The sequence below is a fragment of the Oryctolagus cuniculus genome, chromosome 5, assembly GCF_051225735.1.
Source record: "Oryctolagus cuniculus isolate XC-2025 breed Fujian yellow rabbit chromosome 5, ASM5122573v1, whole genome shotgun sequence".
NCBI lineage: Eukaryota > Metazoa > Chordata > Mammalia > Lagomorpha > Leporidae > Oryctolagus > Oryctolagus cuniculus.
Genome location: NC_142871.1, coordinates 19,605,048 through 19,620,181, shown reverse-complemented (window position 1 = coordinate 19,620,181; position 15,134 = coordinate 19,605,048). Strand labels below are relative to the sequence as shown.

Genomic DNA, 15,134 nt, shown 5'->3' with positions numbered 1-15,134 from the left:
GTTTTTTAAACTTTATTTATTCTATTTATTTGAAAGCAATCTTTCATCCACTGTTTCATTCCTCGAAATGGCCACAAGAGCCTGGTCTGAGCCAGGCTGAAGCCAAGAGCCAGGGACTCCATGATGGTCCTCCATCTAAATGGGAGGGGCCCAAGCAACTGAGCCATCATCTACTGCCCTCCCAGGTGCACGAGCAGGAAGCGGAGTCAGAAGCAGAGCACCTGGGACTAACTGGCACTTCACTACAGGATCCCAGCCTTGCCATCCGGGACTTAGCCCACTCCATGCACCACCATAGCAGCCCCTCAATCAGTATTTGTGAGATGGATGAATGAATGAGTGATGGATACAGTGAAGTCTCTATAATTTGTACTGGTAGGAGAAAGACTTTATGGGTAATTTAAAAGTTATACAAAAAGAGAGTGACAAACTGGAGAATTATACGGGAAATGTTCTATGGCACTTATAGCGAGCTTCGAAAGATTTTTTTCGAACATTGGTTAAATATCCTGCCAGTTCCTTATTCCGGTGTCATCCTGTCAGTGTAGTTAGTAACCAGCTCCACCTCTCCCCACCTGCCCCCTTTCTCAGAGCACAAAAGTAGATCTTGCCCAGCCCAAAATGAATCATCCTGAATTGTGACCACTCGGTCTAGATTTAAGCAGATTTATTGATGGATTTGCCCGTGGTCTGTCCATTTGCTGTCTTTATTTTTATGGCATTACAGAAAGAAATAAAAGTTTTCCTGCAAGTGTTTCCCATTTTTTTGTTTTGGTCACTAATGAGTAGCTCTATTTTTGGAGATGTCTTTCCTATGCTGCCGTGGACGAAAACTTCGGCAAATGAAGATTTGTCGTTTTCGTCTTTTTTTTTTTTTTTCTTTCATGTGTCTTCCATTTAGATCAGGAAATTGACATTTCAGCCTAGAAGACTTAGGCCAGATGTTAGTTCACTGGCTGAAAGATGGATTTCCTGCCCCGATAGGTGACCTCTGAAAGCAAAATAGGCTTTTTCTTAATGGATGGACTGTCTAGATGACCTCATTTCTAGAACAAGTGTTCTTTGTTAAGTGTCTCTTGGCTATTGGAATCAACATCATCTGATTTTTGAGCACATTCATTAGATAAAGGGTAGCTAGCACCTAGTTGTTTCATTTATAAGGCATAGCAAAAAATTATGCCTAGACAACCCATTTGAAAAAAAAATTTTTTTTCAGTCATTGAGAGGGAAATGGTGCAGAAAATCTGGTGCTTGCTCAGCCATGTTAATATTTCTTTTAAATGTTAAACCGCACTCAGGCCAGCCCTAACCGCAGAAGCGGAGAATGCTGTATGCTTCCCCAGACAGGGAACTGTTGCAGTAAGTTTGACCGAGGCACTATTTAAAGAAGGAGACGTGACCCCCATGTCCTGTCACTGGAACCTTCTAACACCACATGTGAGAAGCTCATTGAGACGGTCCCAGGGCGCCACCTCTTTTGATGAGTTCTTCACAGAGTTCATTTATTTATATCTTCCGTTGTAGAAGGCAGCTCGGAAACAGTGAGATAACCGAGCCTTTGTGTGCGTGTGTGCGTGCGTGTGCACGCGTGTGCATGCACGCCTGCATGCCTTTGCATCTGCTTGTGTCACAGGAAATGTGATTTGAAACAAGGTACCCAGGAAAATTGCCACGCACACACGGGGCTGGGGGCAGGGTCTGTTGACTCACTGTGCACAGAAAGGGAGTCAGATAGCGTGAGAAGGAAGATGTATGTTTCTGAGATGCAAAAATAATGGAATTTTAGAGCTGAAGGGAAAATGGAGAGTTTCTTTCTCCGTCTTTCTTTCTTTAGGAACAGGAATGGGGGTGTTTCTTTGTAGAGCCAGCAGATGAATTCACTAGTATAGGAGTCTTGTTCATTGTGATCTGAGATACTGGGTCTTCTAGCAAAGACTTCTAATGGGGGAGCCCTTTAAAAATATGAATAATTAAGAAGAAATCACACTTTCTTTTGATTTAATGAGTCAACACATCTCTCCCTAGAATATTACCTTCTTTTTTTTTCATTGCTCACAAATACATGTCATTAATCATGAATGAGTTGCTGTTGTTGAACCAACATATTCTGGACAGCACTTCAACCTAGATGCGACTAGAATAATCTTCCCTGTTTCCCAGGATTAATTACACAACTGACAACCTCTTGTCCCATGTGCAAAACATTGTGGCATTCAGAGTCACAGAGCAACAGTGTCACTTGCAGCTTTTGGATTTCATGGACAAAAAATTATTTTTCATAGCCATGTCTGCACAGTAGCGGCAGCCAAGCAGGCACGCTCATAAAGTGTATAAAGTAGACAAGATTGATGAATCAATTTAGCTAGAGGATTCTTCTCAGCTGTGCTTTTAAGCCCTTCCTTGCATATCTTGGAAATACTTAACATAATCTCTAGTCTCTTATTAACACATTCCTTTTTTGTCCCCTTCTACTCTCCTAAGCTAACAAGAAAAATGGCAGGTAGTATTATTCTAAAGATCATTCCCCCTCCATGTTTCTTTTATTCCATTCTCTGACATGTCAGATCACTCTCATAAATTCTCACCACTCTGTACAGGAGAGACTGCTCTCATTTGAATTCAGAAGTCACTCTACAATGAGATGAAGACTTTGAACTCTTTGCCTACACAGTATGAAATTCTCACAGAATACACTGTTGTTGATTCTCCCGGGCACCTGTAGACAGCCCACTGTCTTATCTATGATGTGTGGTACTGAAAATAGTTCAGAATCCTTGGAGTTCAGAATCACCAGTGGCTTTAGAAATCATGTAGTCTGGGCCGTCAGGCTAAGCTGCTGCTTGGGATGCCTGCCCGCCATATTGGAATGAGTCCCATCTCTGAACTCCCATCTAGCTTCTTGCTAAAGCACCCGGAAGGCAGCCAGTGATGGTCCAAGTACTTGCGTGCCTGTCGCCCATGTGGGAGACTCAGATGGAGTTCCTGGCTCCTGGCTTTGGCCTGGCCCAGCCCCAGCTGTTTTGGGCATTTGAGAAGTAAACCAGCAGATGGAAGATTTCTCTCTCTCTCTCTCTCTCTCTCTCTCAATCTCTCTCTCTCTCTGCCTTTCAAAAAACAAAAAGAAATTTTCAAAAAAGGAAATCACCTGGTCTGACCTGCCTGTGTGAAATGCAGTAGCGGTCACAGTTCTATTGCATCTGGGGGAACACTCTCCAAGCAGCACCTTTGGGTTCACACAGCATCGACACAAATGAGGACTGGAACCGGCCAGCACTGCCATCAGAGTAGAAGAGATTTCAGAGGACAGTATTGATCGCCCTGCATCCTCACTTTGTTTATTTGCCTTCACTCCCTGGCCCATGCTGGCTTCCTTCATTTTGTTTTCATTCCACTTTTGTTTGCCCTTAGCTCTCTTCTTGGTCTCTCTTACCAAAATACTGCCTGATGAAGGGGCTTGTAAACAGGTGATGCTGTAGCATGGGCTTGGCTCACCTTGATGGCATTTATGGAAAAAAAAAAAAAACTTGGCTTGGGATTAGGATGGGGAGAAATGTTTTAGCATCATCAGTCCTTCCTTGAAGTCAGTTCCCTGCAGGCACTGTGGAATGCCCACGTGGGAGTGCCAGAGAGGACTGCTGACTGTAGGCAAAAATGAAATGAGCTTATCTATTTTCATTGCTCAATTTCAGTGGCAGGCAGTGTAGTAGAAAATAAATTGGACTATTTATAATCTTTCAGATTTAATCTCTGCTATTAGCAGAAGATGTCTTGTTTTTTTTTTTAATAACAAGTATTTAAATGAAGCTGTGGTCCTAAGACATGGACTACTCTTATGAAGAATATATTTTAATTTCAAATCATTTGTCTGCCCTTTAAAACCCATGAGCTCTGAAAACCAGAGTCCTTGAACAAGTTCATGAGAAATGGAATGAAAAGATAAGTTTATTTTGGTGGAAAACTGAAAATTCCATTTGGGGAATGCTAACGTTTCAGTGAAATACTTCTAATATTTCCACAGTGCCTGGCAGAGTGGGTTTGCAGTGCCGGGTGGCTGCTGTTGCTGCTGCTCTTACTGCTTTTGCTGGGACTACTGGGGAGTCCCAATCGCCCTGCCCTGCCGGCAGGAACCTCCAACCACATTCCAGGGCTTGTAATCCTTTGCGTGGTACAGGAGTTGGGGCTGAGCAAGGAAATTTCCTGTTTGTAGATGGAGCCTGGCAGAAGGAGGGGTGCCGGAAGGAAGAGCAAAGGGCGGGGCACGGAGTCCAGGTTCTCATCCTTGAGCCACCTGCAGGAACACAGGTGCCCTCACAGCAACTCCCTTAGAGAGGGGGGAATTGTCCATCACAGATGAAATCCATAACTTGCCCAATGTCTTATAAACTCGAATAAAAAAAAAACAAAAACGCAAACCCAGCAACTTCCAGACTAGTGGCTTTTAAATTTTTGTAGTCTTTTTTTTTTTTTTAAGGTTTTATTTATTTATCTGAGAGGTAGAGATACAGAAAGTGAGAGGGAGAGACAGAGAGAAAAACCTTCCATCTGCTGGTTCACTCCTCAAATGGCCGCAACAGCCGGAGCTGGGTCGATCTGAAGCCAGGAGCCAGGTGCTTCTTCCTGGTCTCCCTTGTGGGTGAAGGAGCCCAAGGACTTGGGCCATCCTCCACTGCTTTCCCAGGCCACAACAGAGAGCTGGGTTGGAAGAGGAGCAGCTGGGACTAGAACCAGCGCCCATATGGGACGCCAGTGCCACAGGCGGAGGATTAACCTACTGCGCCATGGCGCTGGCTCCAAATTTTTGTAGTCTTGACTCATAGTAAGAACAACTATGGGCCGGTGCCACGGCTCACTAGGCTAATCCTCTGCCTTGCGGCGCCGGCACACCAGGTTCTAGTCCCGGTCGGGGTGCCGGATTCTGTCCCGGTTGCCCCTCTTCCAGGCCAGCTCTCTGCTGTGGCTAGGGAGTGCAGTGGAGGATGGCCCAAGTCCTTGGGCCCAAGTCCTTGGGCCCTGCACCCCATGGGAGACCAGGATAAGTGCCTGGCTCCTGCCATCGGATCAGCGCGGTGCGCCGGCCGTGGTGGCCATTGGAGGGTGAACCAATGGCAAAGGAAGACCTTTCTCTCTGTCTCTCTCTCTCACTGTCCACTCTGCCTGTCAAAAAACAAAACAAAACAAAACAAAAAAAAACAACTATGTACAAAGCAAGCCAGTATAAACAAGGTGTATGTGTGTGTGTGTTCCACACTTACATGTGCAACATGAGAGAGGCTGATTGTTTAATCAACAATACAGAAGCTATCATTGTCACTATTCCTAATGAGCGCATTCCATAATTTCCTTTTCATTTTTGTGATACATGTTTATCAGAATTGATTTCACAATCAACTTTTGGGTCTCTCTAGAAGGCTGGAAAACCCCCTTGTAGTTCCCTTCCCTTGGAATTCACTCACTAACATCCTTCCTATCAATACCAACGAGCCTGATGGGAGCGCTGATGGGAAGAGAAAAGGGGAAGTTGGATTCCTGGATTCCCGTCTTTAATGGGCTATCGCCATTGCCTGCCTCGTTGAGCTGTGTGTATTGTGTGTACTGCAGTGTAGAGGAGAGAACTTTCACAGCAATCACGTGTTCTTACTCCGATTCTGCCCTGTGCAGCTGTGTTCCCTGGACTGCTCACTCAAGCTCTCAGGAACCCATTTCTTCATCTGCAAGATGAAGGGTCTGAGAACGCAACTCTTCAAGGTCTTTTCCCACCCGCACGGGCTAGAATTCTATTATAAAAGCCCTTGGGAGAGGGTACCCAATGGAACTCTGAAGTGATGATGATGGAGTTGGGAATTATTTTATAAGGAGAGGGAGATGTTGTTTAAAAAAGCCCCAGAAAAGACTTTTTAAGAGAAAGGAGAGCCATTGGGAGCAGCAGTCAGGCTCATTTTGAGTTAACAAGGAAGGGTTCTGCTTCCATTTGAAATGGCCAACACAAGGATTTATATTCCAGAGATAGAAAAGTGACTTTAGACAATACCAAACATAAAATTTCACATTTCATGCACTGGCATCAACGCTGTCCCCCAAATATTAATTATCTCATTTCCCTAGCCATTTATTAGGAGACACCAGGAAAAGCAGCCCACGTATGGAGGGTTCGATTGATTTCCTTAGGAGCCAAAATGCTGACTCCGGTCTAATGATATTGATGTGCATGTTGTGGCTAAATTGTACCTATCTGTAGTTGACCGAAACATATTATCACCTCTGAGGATGTGGGTGGCAATTAGTGTGGCCTTGCCTCATCTCCGATGGGGAAACTGTGGTACAGAAAGGTCAAATGCTTTGCCCCAGGTCATTTGAGTTAGGAAGAAAAGACTCCTCCTGATTGGTGCTGGGGAGTTTGCTCTGCTCTTCATCCCAGCCCCCACTGCCCTACTTGCATAACTCCTAGCTCAGTCTCCCACCCCCACCTGGCAGTATTTATGCACCTTTGCATTTTCTTGGGTTTAAAGAAGCACCACATGGCTACTACACTGAAATACTTAAATACACCAGTAGAATCAACTGTATTTACTTTTCGCATTGTTTACTTATTTTCCTGGCTTTATAGAAAAGAGTTTTTATTTAGTTTATAAGTTTTGATTTATTTATTATAAGTTTATTATAAGTTTATATATTTATTTATTATAAGTTTTATTTAATTTGAAAGGCAGAGACAGGAATTTTCAATCAGCTGGTTCACTCCCCAGATACCCGCAACAGTGGGGGCTGGGCCAGGCTGAAGCCAAGAGCCAGGAACTCAGTCTGGGAGCAGCAGGGACCCAAATACGTGAGCTAGCACCTGCTGCCTCCCAGAGTATATATACATTGACAGGAAGCTGGAGTCAGGGAGCTAGGGCCAAGAATCAAACCAGCACTCAGATGTTGCACATGGGCATATCAACCGCTGGGCTAAATGCCCACTCCTGGAGAAAGGACAATTTTAAAATAAAAGTTCACCTGCTTTAACTGAATTTATTCGGGTTCCCAGCATCCTAGAGCCCAAGGGAGCTCTGGAAACCCACCTGATCTAGCCCAGCATCAGCCCAGAGAAGCACCAGGTCTGCCTGTACTGACTCATCGCCCTCTGCCTACGCCAACACAAGGCTTCAAGGGAAGTGCTTCTCAATCTCTCCTTTCAAAGACAGTATCATTAGGATCTGTGCGTAAGTTTAAGTACTTAGCAGAATTGTTTACCTTTTTGAACTTTGCCCTGTCAGGGCTATTCACTGGCACAGGGACTGGTGCGCTCGGCGGGCAGTTCAGGCTTTAGCAGATTTCAGACACATCCTTACCCCTAGTACCTGCGCTCCTAAGGAAAATAAAACTCCCAAATCAAACAACAGAGGAACCTCCTAGAACCAGCAGAAGCCCTCTCCCTCGGCAACTCACCAGGTTTTTTTTTCTTACTCTGCAAATCTTTCATACAGGTGATGGGGGGCTGGCAATATGGGGTAATGGGCCAGCTCCCGGCTAATGCACCTGGGAAGGCAGCAGAAGACAGTCTAAGTGCTTGGGCCCCTGCACCCACGTGGGAGACCTGGATGGAGTTCCAGGCTCCTGGCTTTGGACTGGCCCAGCCCTGGCCATTATGGCCATTCTGGGGGTGAACCAGTGGATGGAAGATCTCTAACTCTTTCAAACAAGTAACTTTTTTTTTTTTTTAAAGAAATACAGAGCAGATTCCTGGAGGTTAACTTTCACGCAGCGCTCAATCACCAAGTCACATGTGACAAGTACTGTCATTTCCCAGGGAAAATTCTCTGAGTGCCTTTAAAAGAAAGAATCACAAAAGGAAAAATAACCTTTGCAGGGCTCTTTCCCTCCTAAAATAAAACCGTCATGCGTCTTGCCCTCCGAAAGACACACAGCGGGGCCCAGGTGTGGAGGCTGTGCGGCTACACCCACTAACACCCAGTTTTCAAACAGCCAGTTCCAGCGTCGCAGGAATCACCAAAAGCCAAAGCGCCTTCCCTCCCATTGGCTGAAGGCACTAGCAATGCCTGGCACCGGGCGCACGCCGGAGCCAAAATGTCCCCGGCCGTAAACGTGACCCAAACAATGCCTGGAGCCCACGCTTTCCAAAGCCTTGGCTGGCGGGGCCGCGTTGTAAGGCCGCGAGGTCGCAGGACTCGCGGAGGGGCGAGGTGCGGACGGTAACCGCCTCCTCGCGCGGTCCCGGGGCGGGCGCGGCTTAGAGATTCAACTTTGCAGAGTTCTGGGACCCGCGAGCTTGGAGACGTGCGCGGGCCGCGGGCTGCTGCGCGGCTGCGCTCTCAACAGGCGATTTGTTCTCGGGTCGGTGGCTCATTTCCATGCAAAGAGCCTGACATCAGAGCACCTTTTGTTGCTAAACGCTTTCTTTAGCCTCGAGGGGAGAGAGTCATGTGGAGCTGGAAGAGCTCATTTTGAAGAGAGGGGTCCCGGGACTTCCTTCCCACTTGCAGGGGCCCCGCGGCCGCCCCCGCCGCGCCCCGCCGGGACTGGCGAGCAGGATCGAGGGGCAGCCCGGGCGAGGCGGTCCCCGTCACGGGAAGCGACTTCTCTGCAGTGGGTTTTACCCGCTTTGGAGCTCGGCGAGGTCCCCACAGTAAAACTCGGTGGTGCGGACTTTGCCTCCTGCTACCCTGTTGCTGCGCCCAGCCCGGGTGGGAGTTTCTGGAGTTGTCAGTCGCGCCGCCCGCGGCCACCTAGACCGAGGTGCGGGCGCCGGCTGGGGGCCCCCGCGGGGTGGCCAGGGCCGCTGGGGCATGCGGCGCGGGGGCGCGGCTCCCTGACGCCGCGGGCGGGGACCCGGCAACCCCGGGCGGGGCGCGAGCTTGTGCGGGGCGAGGGTGCCGCGGGGACCGGGACGCACGGCCCGCGCGCGCGCGCGGAGGAGGCCATGGAGGACGCGGGAGCCGCTGGCCCGGGACCAGCGCCGGAGCCCGAGCCGGAGCCGGAGCCCGAGCCCGAGCCGGAGCCGGAGCCGGAGCCGGAGCCCCAGCCGGAGCCCCAGCCGGGCGCTGGCACGTCCGAGGCGTTCTCCAGACTCTGGACGGATGTGATGGGCATCCTGGTGAGTTACCTGGGGAGCAGGGTTCGGAGCCGCCGCTCCGAGACGGGGTGCGCCCCCTCCCGTCACCGGCGACCTTCTTTGCCGCGAGTTCTTAGGGGGTTGGATACACGCGGTGTCACATTTCAGGTCCTAATTAAAAGATAACCTGGCCCAGACCCCATCTGGGATACTTAAACAGGCGTGGGTGATGGCCTCCAGTGTAACCCGGACACCTGCTGAGAAAGTGGAGTAGCCCAGGCCGGCCGGAGTCCTTATGAGACTAGCTGTAAATACTCCTGGTAAATATTTGGTGAAGGGCTGTCCCGGTTGGCTTTGGGACGAGGTTGGTGTTACCGATGCTTATCTCTTGCCCATTTGTTGGGTGACCAAACGACTGGAAAGCAGCAGTTTGCTTGCTCGGGACAGCCACGATGTTTGTCATTTGTAGCCTTTGCAGGATATTTGTTTTATACGTTTGGGGCTCAAAACAATAGGACTTATTTTGCTCAGTCTGTGCCGTCATGTGTTTGGAGATGTCCAGTGACTTGAGGCCGCCCATGGATTGGGCATAATTTCTGAAAAACAACTCTGACCCGTGGAGGATGGAGCTGGAGCCCGCTCGGGGATTTCACGCCTCGGGGCGGTGGTGGGTGGGCAGGGAGGCTGGAACCTGGAACCGGACGGGTAGGGGCTTGGACGCTCAGACGTCTTAATCCACACTTTAAAAAGGCGACTTCGGTTGAAAGATTTGGAATTGCCAGATGTGTGGATTATCAGAAAAGGCCTTAGGTTTACTTGGACACCTTTTATTTTCTCAGTGGGAGGAGTTGCAGTGCTGAGAGAGAGGCGTTTTGAGGAGTGATAAACTGTAGTTTTTAATACAGTGATTTAGCTCGTTGGCTGCGAAGTGAATAAACCCGAGTCAAAACCCGCCTCTCCCACTCAGTTATTGGCTAAATTATTCAGAAAAGCCCCGCGATCCTCTGTTGTATCACCTGGGAAACACGGAGAAGACCTGCTGAGCAGGTGTCTGGCCTAGAGGTTAACTCATCCCATATTCAGAGTGCCTGGTTCCTGCTTCCTGCTGATGCACACCCTGGGAGGTAGCTGGGGATAACACAAGTGCTTGGGTCCCTGCCACCCACAGGGGAGACCTGGACGGAGTGTCTGGCTCAGCCCTGGCTGCCTGGAGCTTTAGGGGAGTGAACTAGTGGGCTGTAAGGCCCTCCCTCGTGCCCCAATAAAATAAATAAAGGCTTGATTCCTGGGTCTTCTAAGATTGAGCCAACATGATGTGTAACAGGTGCTTAGCATACTGCTGGGCATACGGGAGATGCTCAGTTAATGTAACTTTTTTTTCCTGCATAGACTGTATTGTGTCTCTTCCCCATTTTCAGGTGTCACTGGTATTTATGGTTACTATTGTAGAGAACCAGAAAAGGCTAAGGATTTCTATTGGCTCCTCATACTTTCCAGTATTTGAAAAATACATACATAAACAATATACACTTGTGTACAATGTGTTTTGTATACATGTATACAATGTGTATTTTGGACTTGAAAGCTCCTGTTTTTGCGTTTTCTGAACCTTTATGGATGAATATGATCCACTGAAGTTCCAGAAAACCCAACACACATTTTTAAAAAATAAGTTACAGAGAAGAGAGGGAGAGACAGGGAGAGAGAAAGAGATCTTCCATCTGCTGGTTCACTCCCCAAATGGGCGCAACTTCCAGGCTGGTCCAGGTTGAAGTGAGGAGCCTGGAATTCCATCTGGGTCTTGCCCGTGGATGGCAGGGGCCGCCCAGGCCATGTTCTGCTGCTTTTCTAGGTGCATTAGCAGGGGACTGGATCCGAAGTGGAGCAGCTGGAACTCCAACTGGTGCCCATATGGGGATGCCTGCTGGTAGTCAGCTGAGCCACTGCGCAGACCCCCCCCAAAGGACATTTTAAAGTTAGGATGGTAGCTTGTTTTTTATGTTCATTAAGCAGGAAGCCCATTTTGTTGTCTGGGGTAGATTCCACTCTGTAACTTTTCAGCCCCTTCAGCTCCACCACACTGGAGCCCTGATTAGGGTGTGGGCTGGGGGGGATGGGCCAGCTGGGGCCAGGCTTGCGATTCAGTTGGGCTGAGGGAGGTTTTGGCAAGGAGGGCTGGCGGGCGGCGCTTCCTGAATGTTTGCTTTCCCTTCCCTGGCAGATTCCAGCACTGTAGGGTCTGTGGTGGCACAGTGTTGTTTGGCTGAGTTGAAAGATGGGGTGGGGCGCCTGAGCGCAAACCTGTTATTCCAAGGGCAGATGCGGGGAGCAGAAAATACACACTTCTCACAGAGCCCAGAGTTCCCCGCAGAAAATACACACTTCTCACAGAGCCCAGAGTTCAGTGCGAGGCTGGGAAGAACCTGGTGCTGTCTCGCACAGGTTTTGTCCCCTCTTGTCTTCCTGTTTATGCACTCTTAGTCTCTCCTTCAGAGTGAGCTTGGGCATTGGGCTTCCTGTACCAGGAAGCTGTGAAACAGTGGAGAGCCTGGCTTACCCCTCCTCTGGGGGTGCTTGTAGCGACATCAGCTCAGCAGCGTCTCCTTTCTCTTGGAAAGCCATCATCCAAGTGTCTCCTATGCACTGCAGCTTTGGGGGATATAGCAAGACACAAAACAGTCCGTTGACTCTGTTCTAACCAAAAGAAATAAAAGACTTTTTTTTTTCCATTTTGTATTTCAATTATGGGATTTTGTAACCACCCACCAACATAGACCTGTGAATAGATGGCACATGTCTCTTATTAGTGACAGCGACAGACCCGATCTCACTTCACCAGTAAAGGCCCAGCCCAGCAGGTAGAACCCTTGTCAGGTGAGTGAGCACATTTCCCTGACAGCGTGGACCCCCGGCTCTGGCCCTCACCCCTTGGGGATCCTGCTGGTTCTAACCAGTGAAGGGTGTTGCCCATAGTCTGGGATCACAGTAAATACCGGTGGCTGTTCGGGTTCATTAGGACACATTTTGCATTTAAATTAATTCAGTCCATGCACAGTTAAGCACCAAATGGTTGCTTTCAGATAATTGTTAACAAAGTGCTCTTTGAGAGAAGAAATAATAGTATAATTTACAGCATGAAAATGTTTGAGCAGTGCAAGGATGAATAATTGCTAATAAGCATAGCCTAAATGGATATAGAATTAAGAGAAAATGCTCTTGCAAAACACCAGACTGAGTGCCTGGAGGGCAGGGTCAGTATCTTTCTCACTTTTCCCCCTATCTCCAGTACCTGTGGCTTACTGGGGGACTGGTTTTGCCAAATGAAAAAGGGGGGAAATTTATGTTTTTCTGAAATGCATGAAGACGTCGTTCTGCCGACTGCAGCTACCACTGGGCGGTTTCATCATGCAGACCCAGTCCCCGCGCTTCCCCTGGAAGCTGTGATGGTAAATTGCGAAATGTTGGTAGGCCCTGGGCCACTAGACCACAGCATTCTTGGGAGTTGTGCCATTCTGTGAATTAGCGCTGCAGCACGTGCTCAGCCTGGCCTCGCCCAGCGCCCACCTTTCCCGATGACATGCTTGGGCTTCTGCTGGGAAGTGCCACGTTACTTCCCATCCTGAGAGATTTGAGTCCTGTCTCTACGCCACAGTGACATCAGTTAGTGGTGGTGGAGGAGCGTTGTGTGTAGGATTGGAATTGCTGGAGTTCCCGGGGATGCCCTGGTGGGGTCTGGACTGAGGATCCACCTGGCGAGTGGTCTTGATTCTTTAACGGGAGGACCTCTGCGGCTGAGCCAAGCCTTGAAACCGACTTGTTAAATGGGAGGGCGGTTAGTTAAGTGCCTATTGTTGTGAGATCCTGCGAGATGCCCCTCCCCCAGACCTGATATTTCCTGTTCCCTGCTCTGTTCCTAGGATTTACACCCATTTCCCTGCAGGGCTTAGAAGATACCCACCGTGGAGATGCACTGCTGACTCGCGTGTAAGCTACAGAATGCCACATTGTCGGCTTTCAGTCGGCAGAACGCTTAGATTTGTCCCGCTTTGCTGTTGATTCCAGTCCTTACAACCAACAAAAAGCAAATTAAAAACAAGAAGATCCCCCACTCCCTTCCTTTGTTGTAGGCAAGTTGCGGAGAGGGGGAGGGGCGGTGTAGTTGAGATCCGGTAGGGATTCCTAGAACCCAGCTCCTTTGAAAGGAGTCCATTTACAAATTCTCCCGGGCGGTGGTTTGAGTGGAGCCTGTCAGCTAATGACTCAATTAATTTTACGAATTGGAATTTCAGAGTCAGCCCCAGTTTCAAATATGCTGACTTCATCTTAATTTTATGTTTTTTGTCCCCCCCCCCCCCCCCCCAGCCAGCTGGAAGCCTTTGGGCTTTTGTAAGTGGAGAAACTGTAGGGTGATTAGGGGAAGGCACTGAGGGGCCCTTGGCAATGAGCCCCGGAACTCCCTTATTTAGAATCAGGGGCTCCCCAGTGCGGAGACTTCAAGACTTCGCTCAAGGTACCAGTGAGGACGGAACGCCAGCGTCTACACGATTAGTTCTTTGCCAAAGACAGAGTTGGTGGCTTTCGTAACTCTGGCTGGGTCACTGGGTCTTCTCTGCTCAGGCCACCATTCCCTGTTTCCGTTCACGTTCACGTCCACCTTTATGCTTTCGTGCACCGTTCTTTGCCTTTCCTTCTCTCCCTTTGCTTGGCTCTACATCCCTTCCCTCTCCTGTGGGGCTCATTCCTGATGCTGGGATGCAGCTCCCTGGGGAGGCCGAGGGGCCGTGCTCACCAGCACAGGTCCCAGCGCAGGCCTGGGCCCTTCTCTGCAAGTGTGACCGGTGGGTGTTACTGTCCCCGTCTCGGATCATAAAGATAGCCAGCCGAGAGTATTTCCCTGAAATGACCTTTATAGTTCATGCTTTGCTACAGCCGTGCACCCATGTATGTATTGGCTGTCAGTTGCTGAGTTGAAGCTGTTGGGCAAAGTGTGGGCAATACATGGCCTTGACATCTAGGAAGACAGTGGTGGGCAGAGCTACTGGGAGGCACTTGGGCATAGGGAGGCTGGTGCTCAGACAGCCCACCGAGTGTATGCCGCAGTGGGCAGGTTAGGAGTGTCCAGGGAGTGAAACAGGGCCGGATGGGGAGCACAAGGCATTGAGGTGGGCCCTGGGGCTGGCGTGCAGGAGGCTGGACAACTTGTGGTCAGTTCCAGTGAGAAGCCACCATAGAATTTCAAACCACTGTGGAGCTGGATCGCATCTGTGTCTAGAAAACTACTAGCTATGGTGGGCAGCGGGTGGGTGATGAGTGTGGAGGACGGAGACTACCAGGCAGAGGGGATGAGGGTCCGGACCAGGTGTCTGTGAATCACATCATTAGCTAGCCTCTGGCTTCTAAGGCCTAGCCCCACTATCAGAAGTGATAAAGAGTCGCTCCATACTCCAGATCTATACACTGCACTGTACCAATTTGTGTTTGTCAATTAAACATACGTGTATCTTTTTTTTTTTTAAAAAGAAAGGGACAGACATTTGGCCTGCTGGTTAACATGGTGCTTAGGATGCCTGCAGCCTGTGTTATCCAAGTGCCTGGTTCTAGTCTCGTCTCTGTTACCCAGGGAGGCAGCAGGTGATGGCTCAAGTCCTTGGGTACCTGCCGTCCATGTGGGAGAACTAGATTGAAGTCTCAAGTGAACAGCAGATAGGAGCTTTCTCTTTGTCTCTCTCAAATAAATAAAATAAATATATCCTTGTTTTTGTTTTTTCACTCCCTAAGGAAAAAAAAGTTTGTCTACACACATTAGTTATTATATGCTCATGTAGCTATATACCTGTCTTTCTATACAAGGGTGAATGACTTGGTACCTTAAAAAGGGGGAATTATTATTTCCAACAATATTCACACTCTGCTATAGCTAAATGTTTTCAAACCCATCTTTTTTTTTTTTTAATATTTACTTATTTATTTGAAAGAGTTACACAGAGAGAGAAGGAGAGGCAGAGAGAGAGAAAGGTCTTCCGTTGGCTGGTTCACTCCCCAATTGGCTGCAAAGGCCGGAGTTGTGCCTATCTGAAGCCAGGAG

At 48.9% G+C, this 15,134-nt stretch overlaps 1 protein-coding gene across 5 annotated transcripts in view; it reads left to right on the top strand.

Moving 5' to 3' along the window:
* The window catches only part of SASH1 (SAM and SH3 domain containing 1), a 324,812-nt gene that overhangs the window by 128,150 nt on the left and 181,528 nt on the right, over positions 1–15,134 (top strand). Inside the window, exon 1 of one of the 5 annotated variants that reach the window (XM_051855274.3) lies at positions 7,690–9,091. The exons of 3 other annotated variants lie outside the window; for them this stretch is intronic. In XM_051855274.3, the coding sequence (XP_051711234.3) occupies positions 8,918–9,091 (174 nt within the window). In that variant the 5' untranslated portion in view covers positions 7,690–8,917. Of the gene's footprint in view, positions 1–7,689; positions 9,092–9,243; positions 9,370–15,134 lie in introns of those variants that run through there. One more of the 5 variants, XM_070073464.2, reaches the window with a different exon arrangement.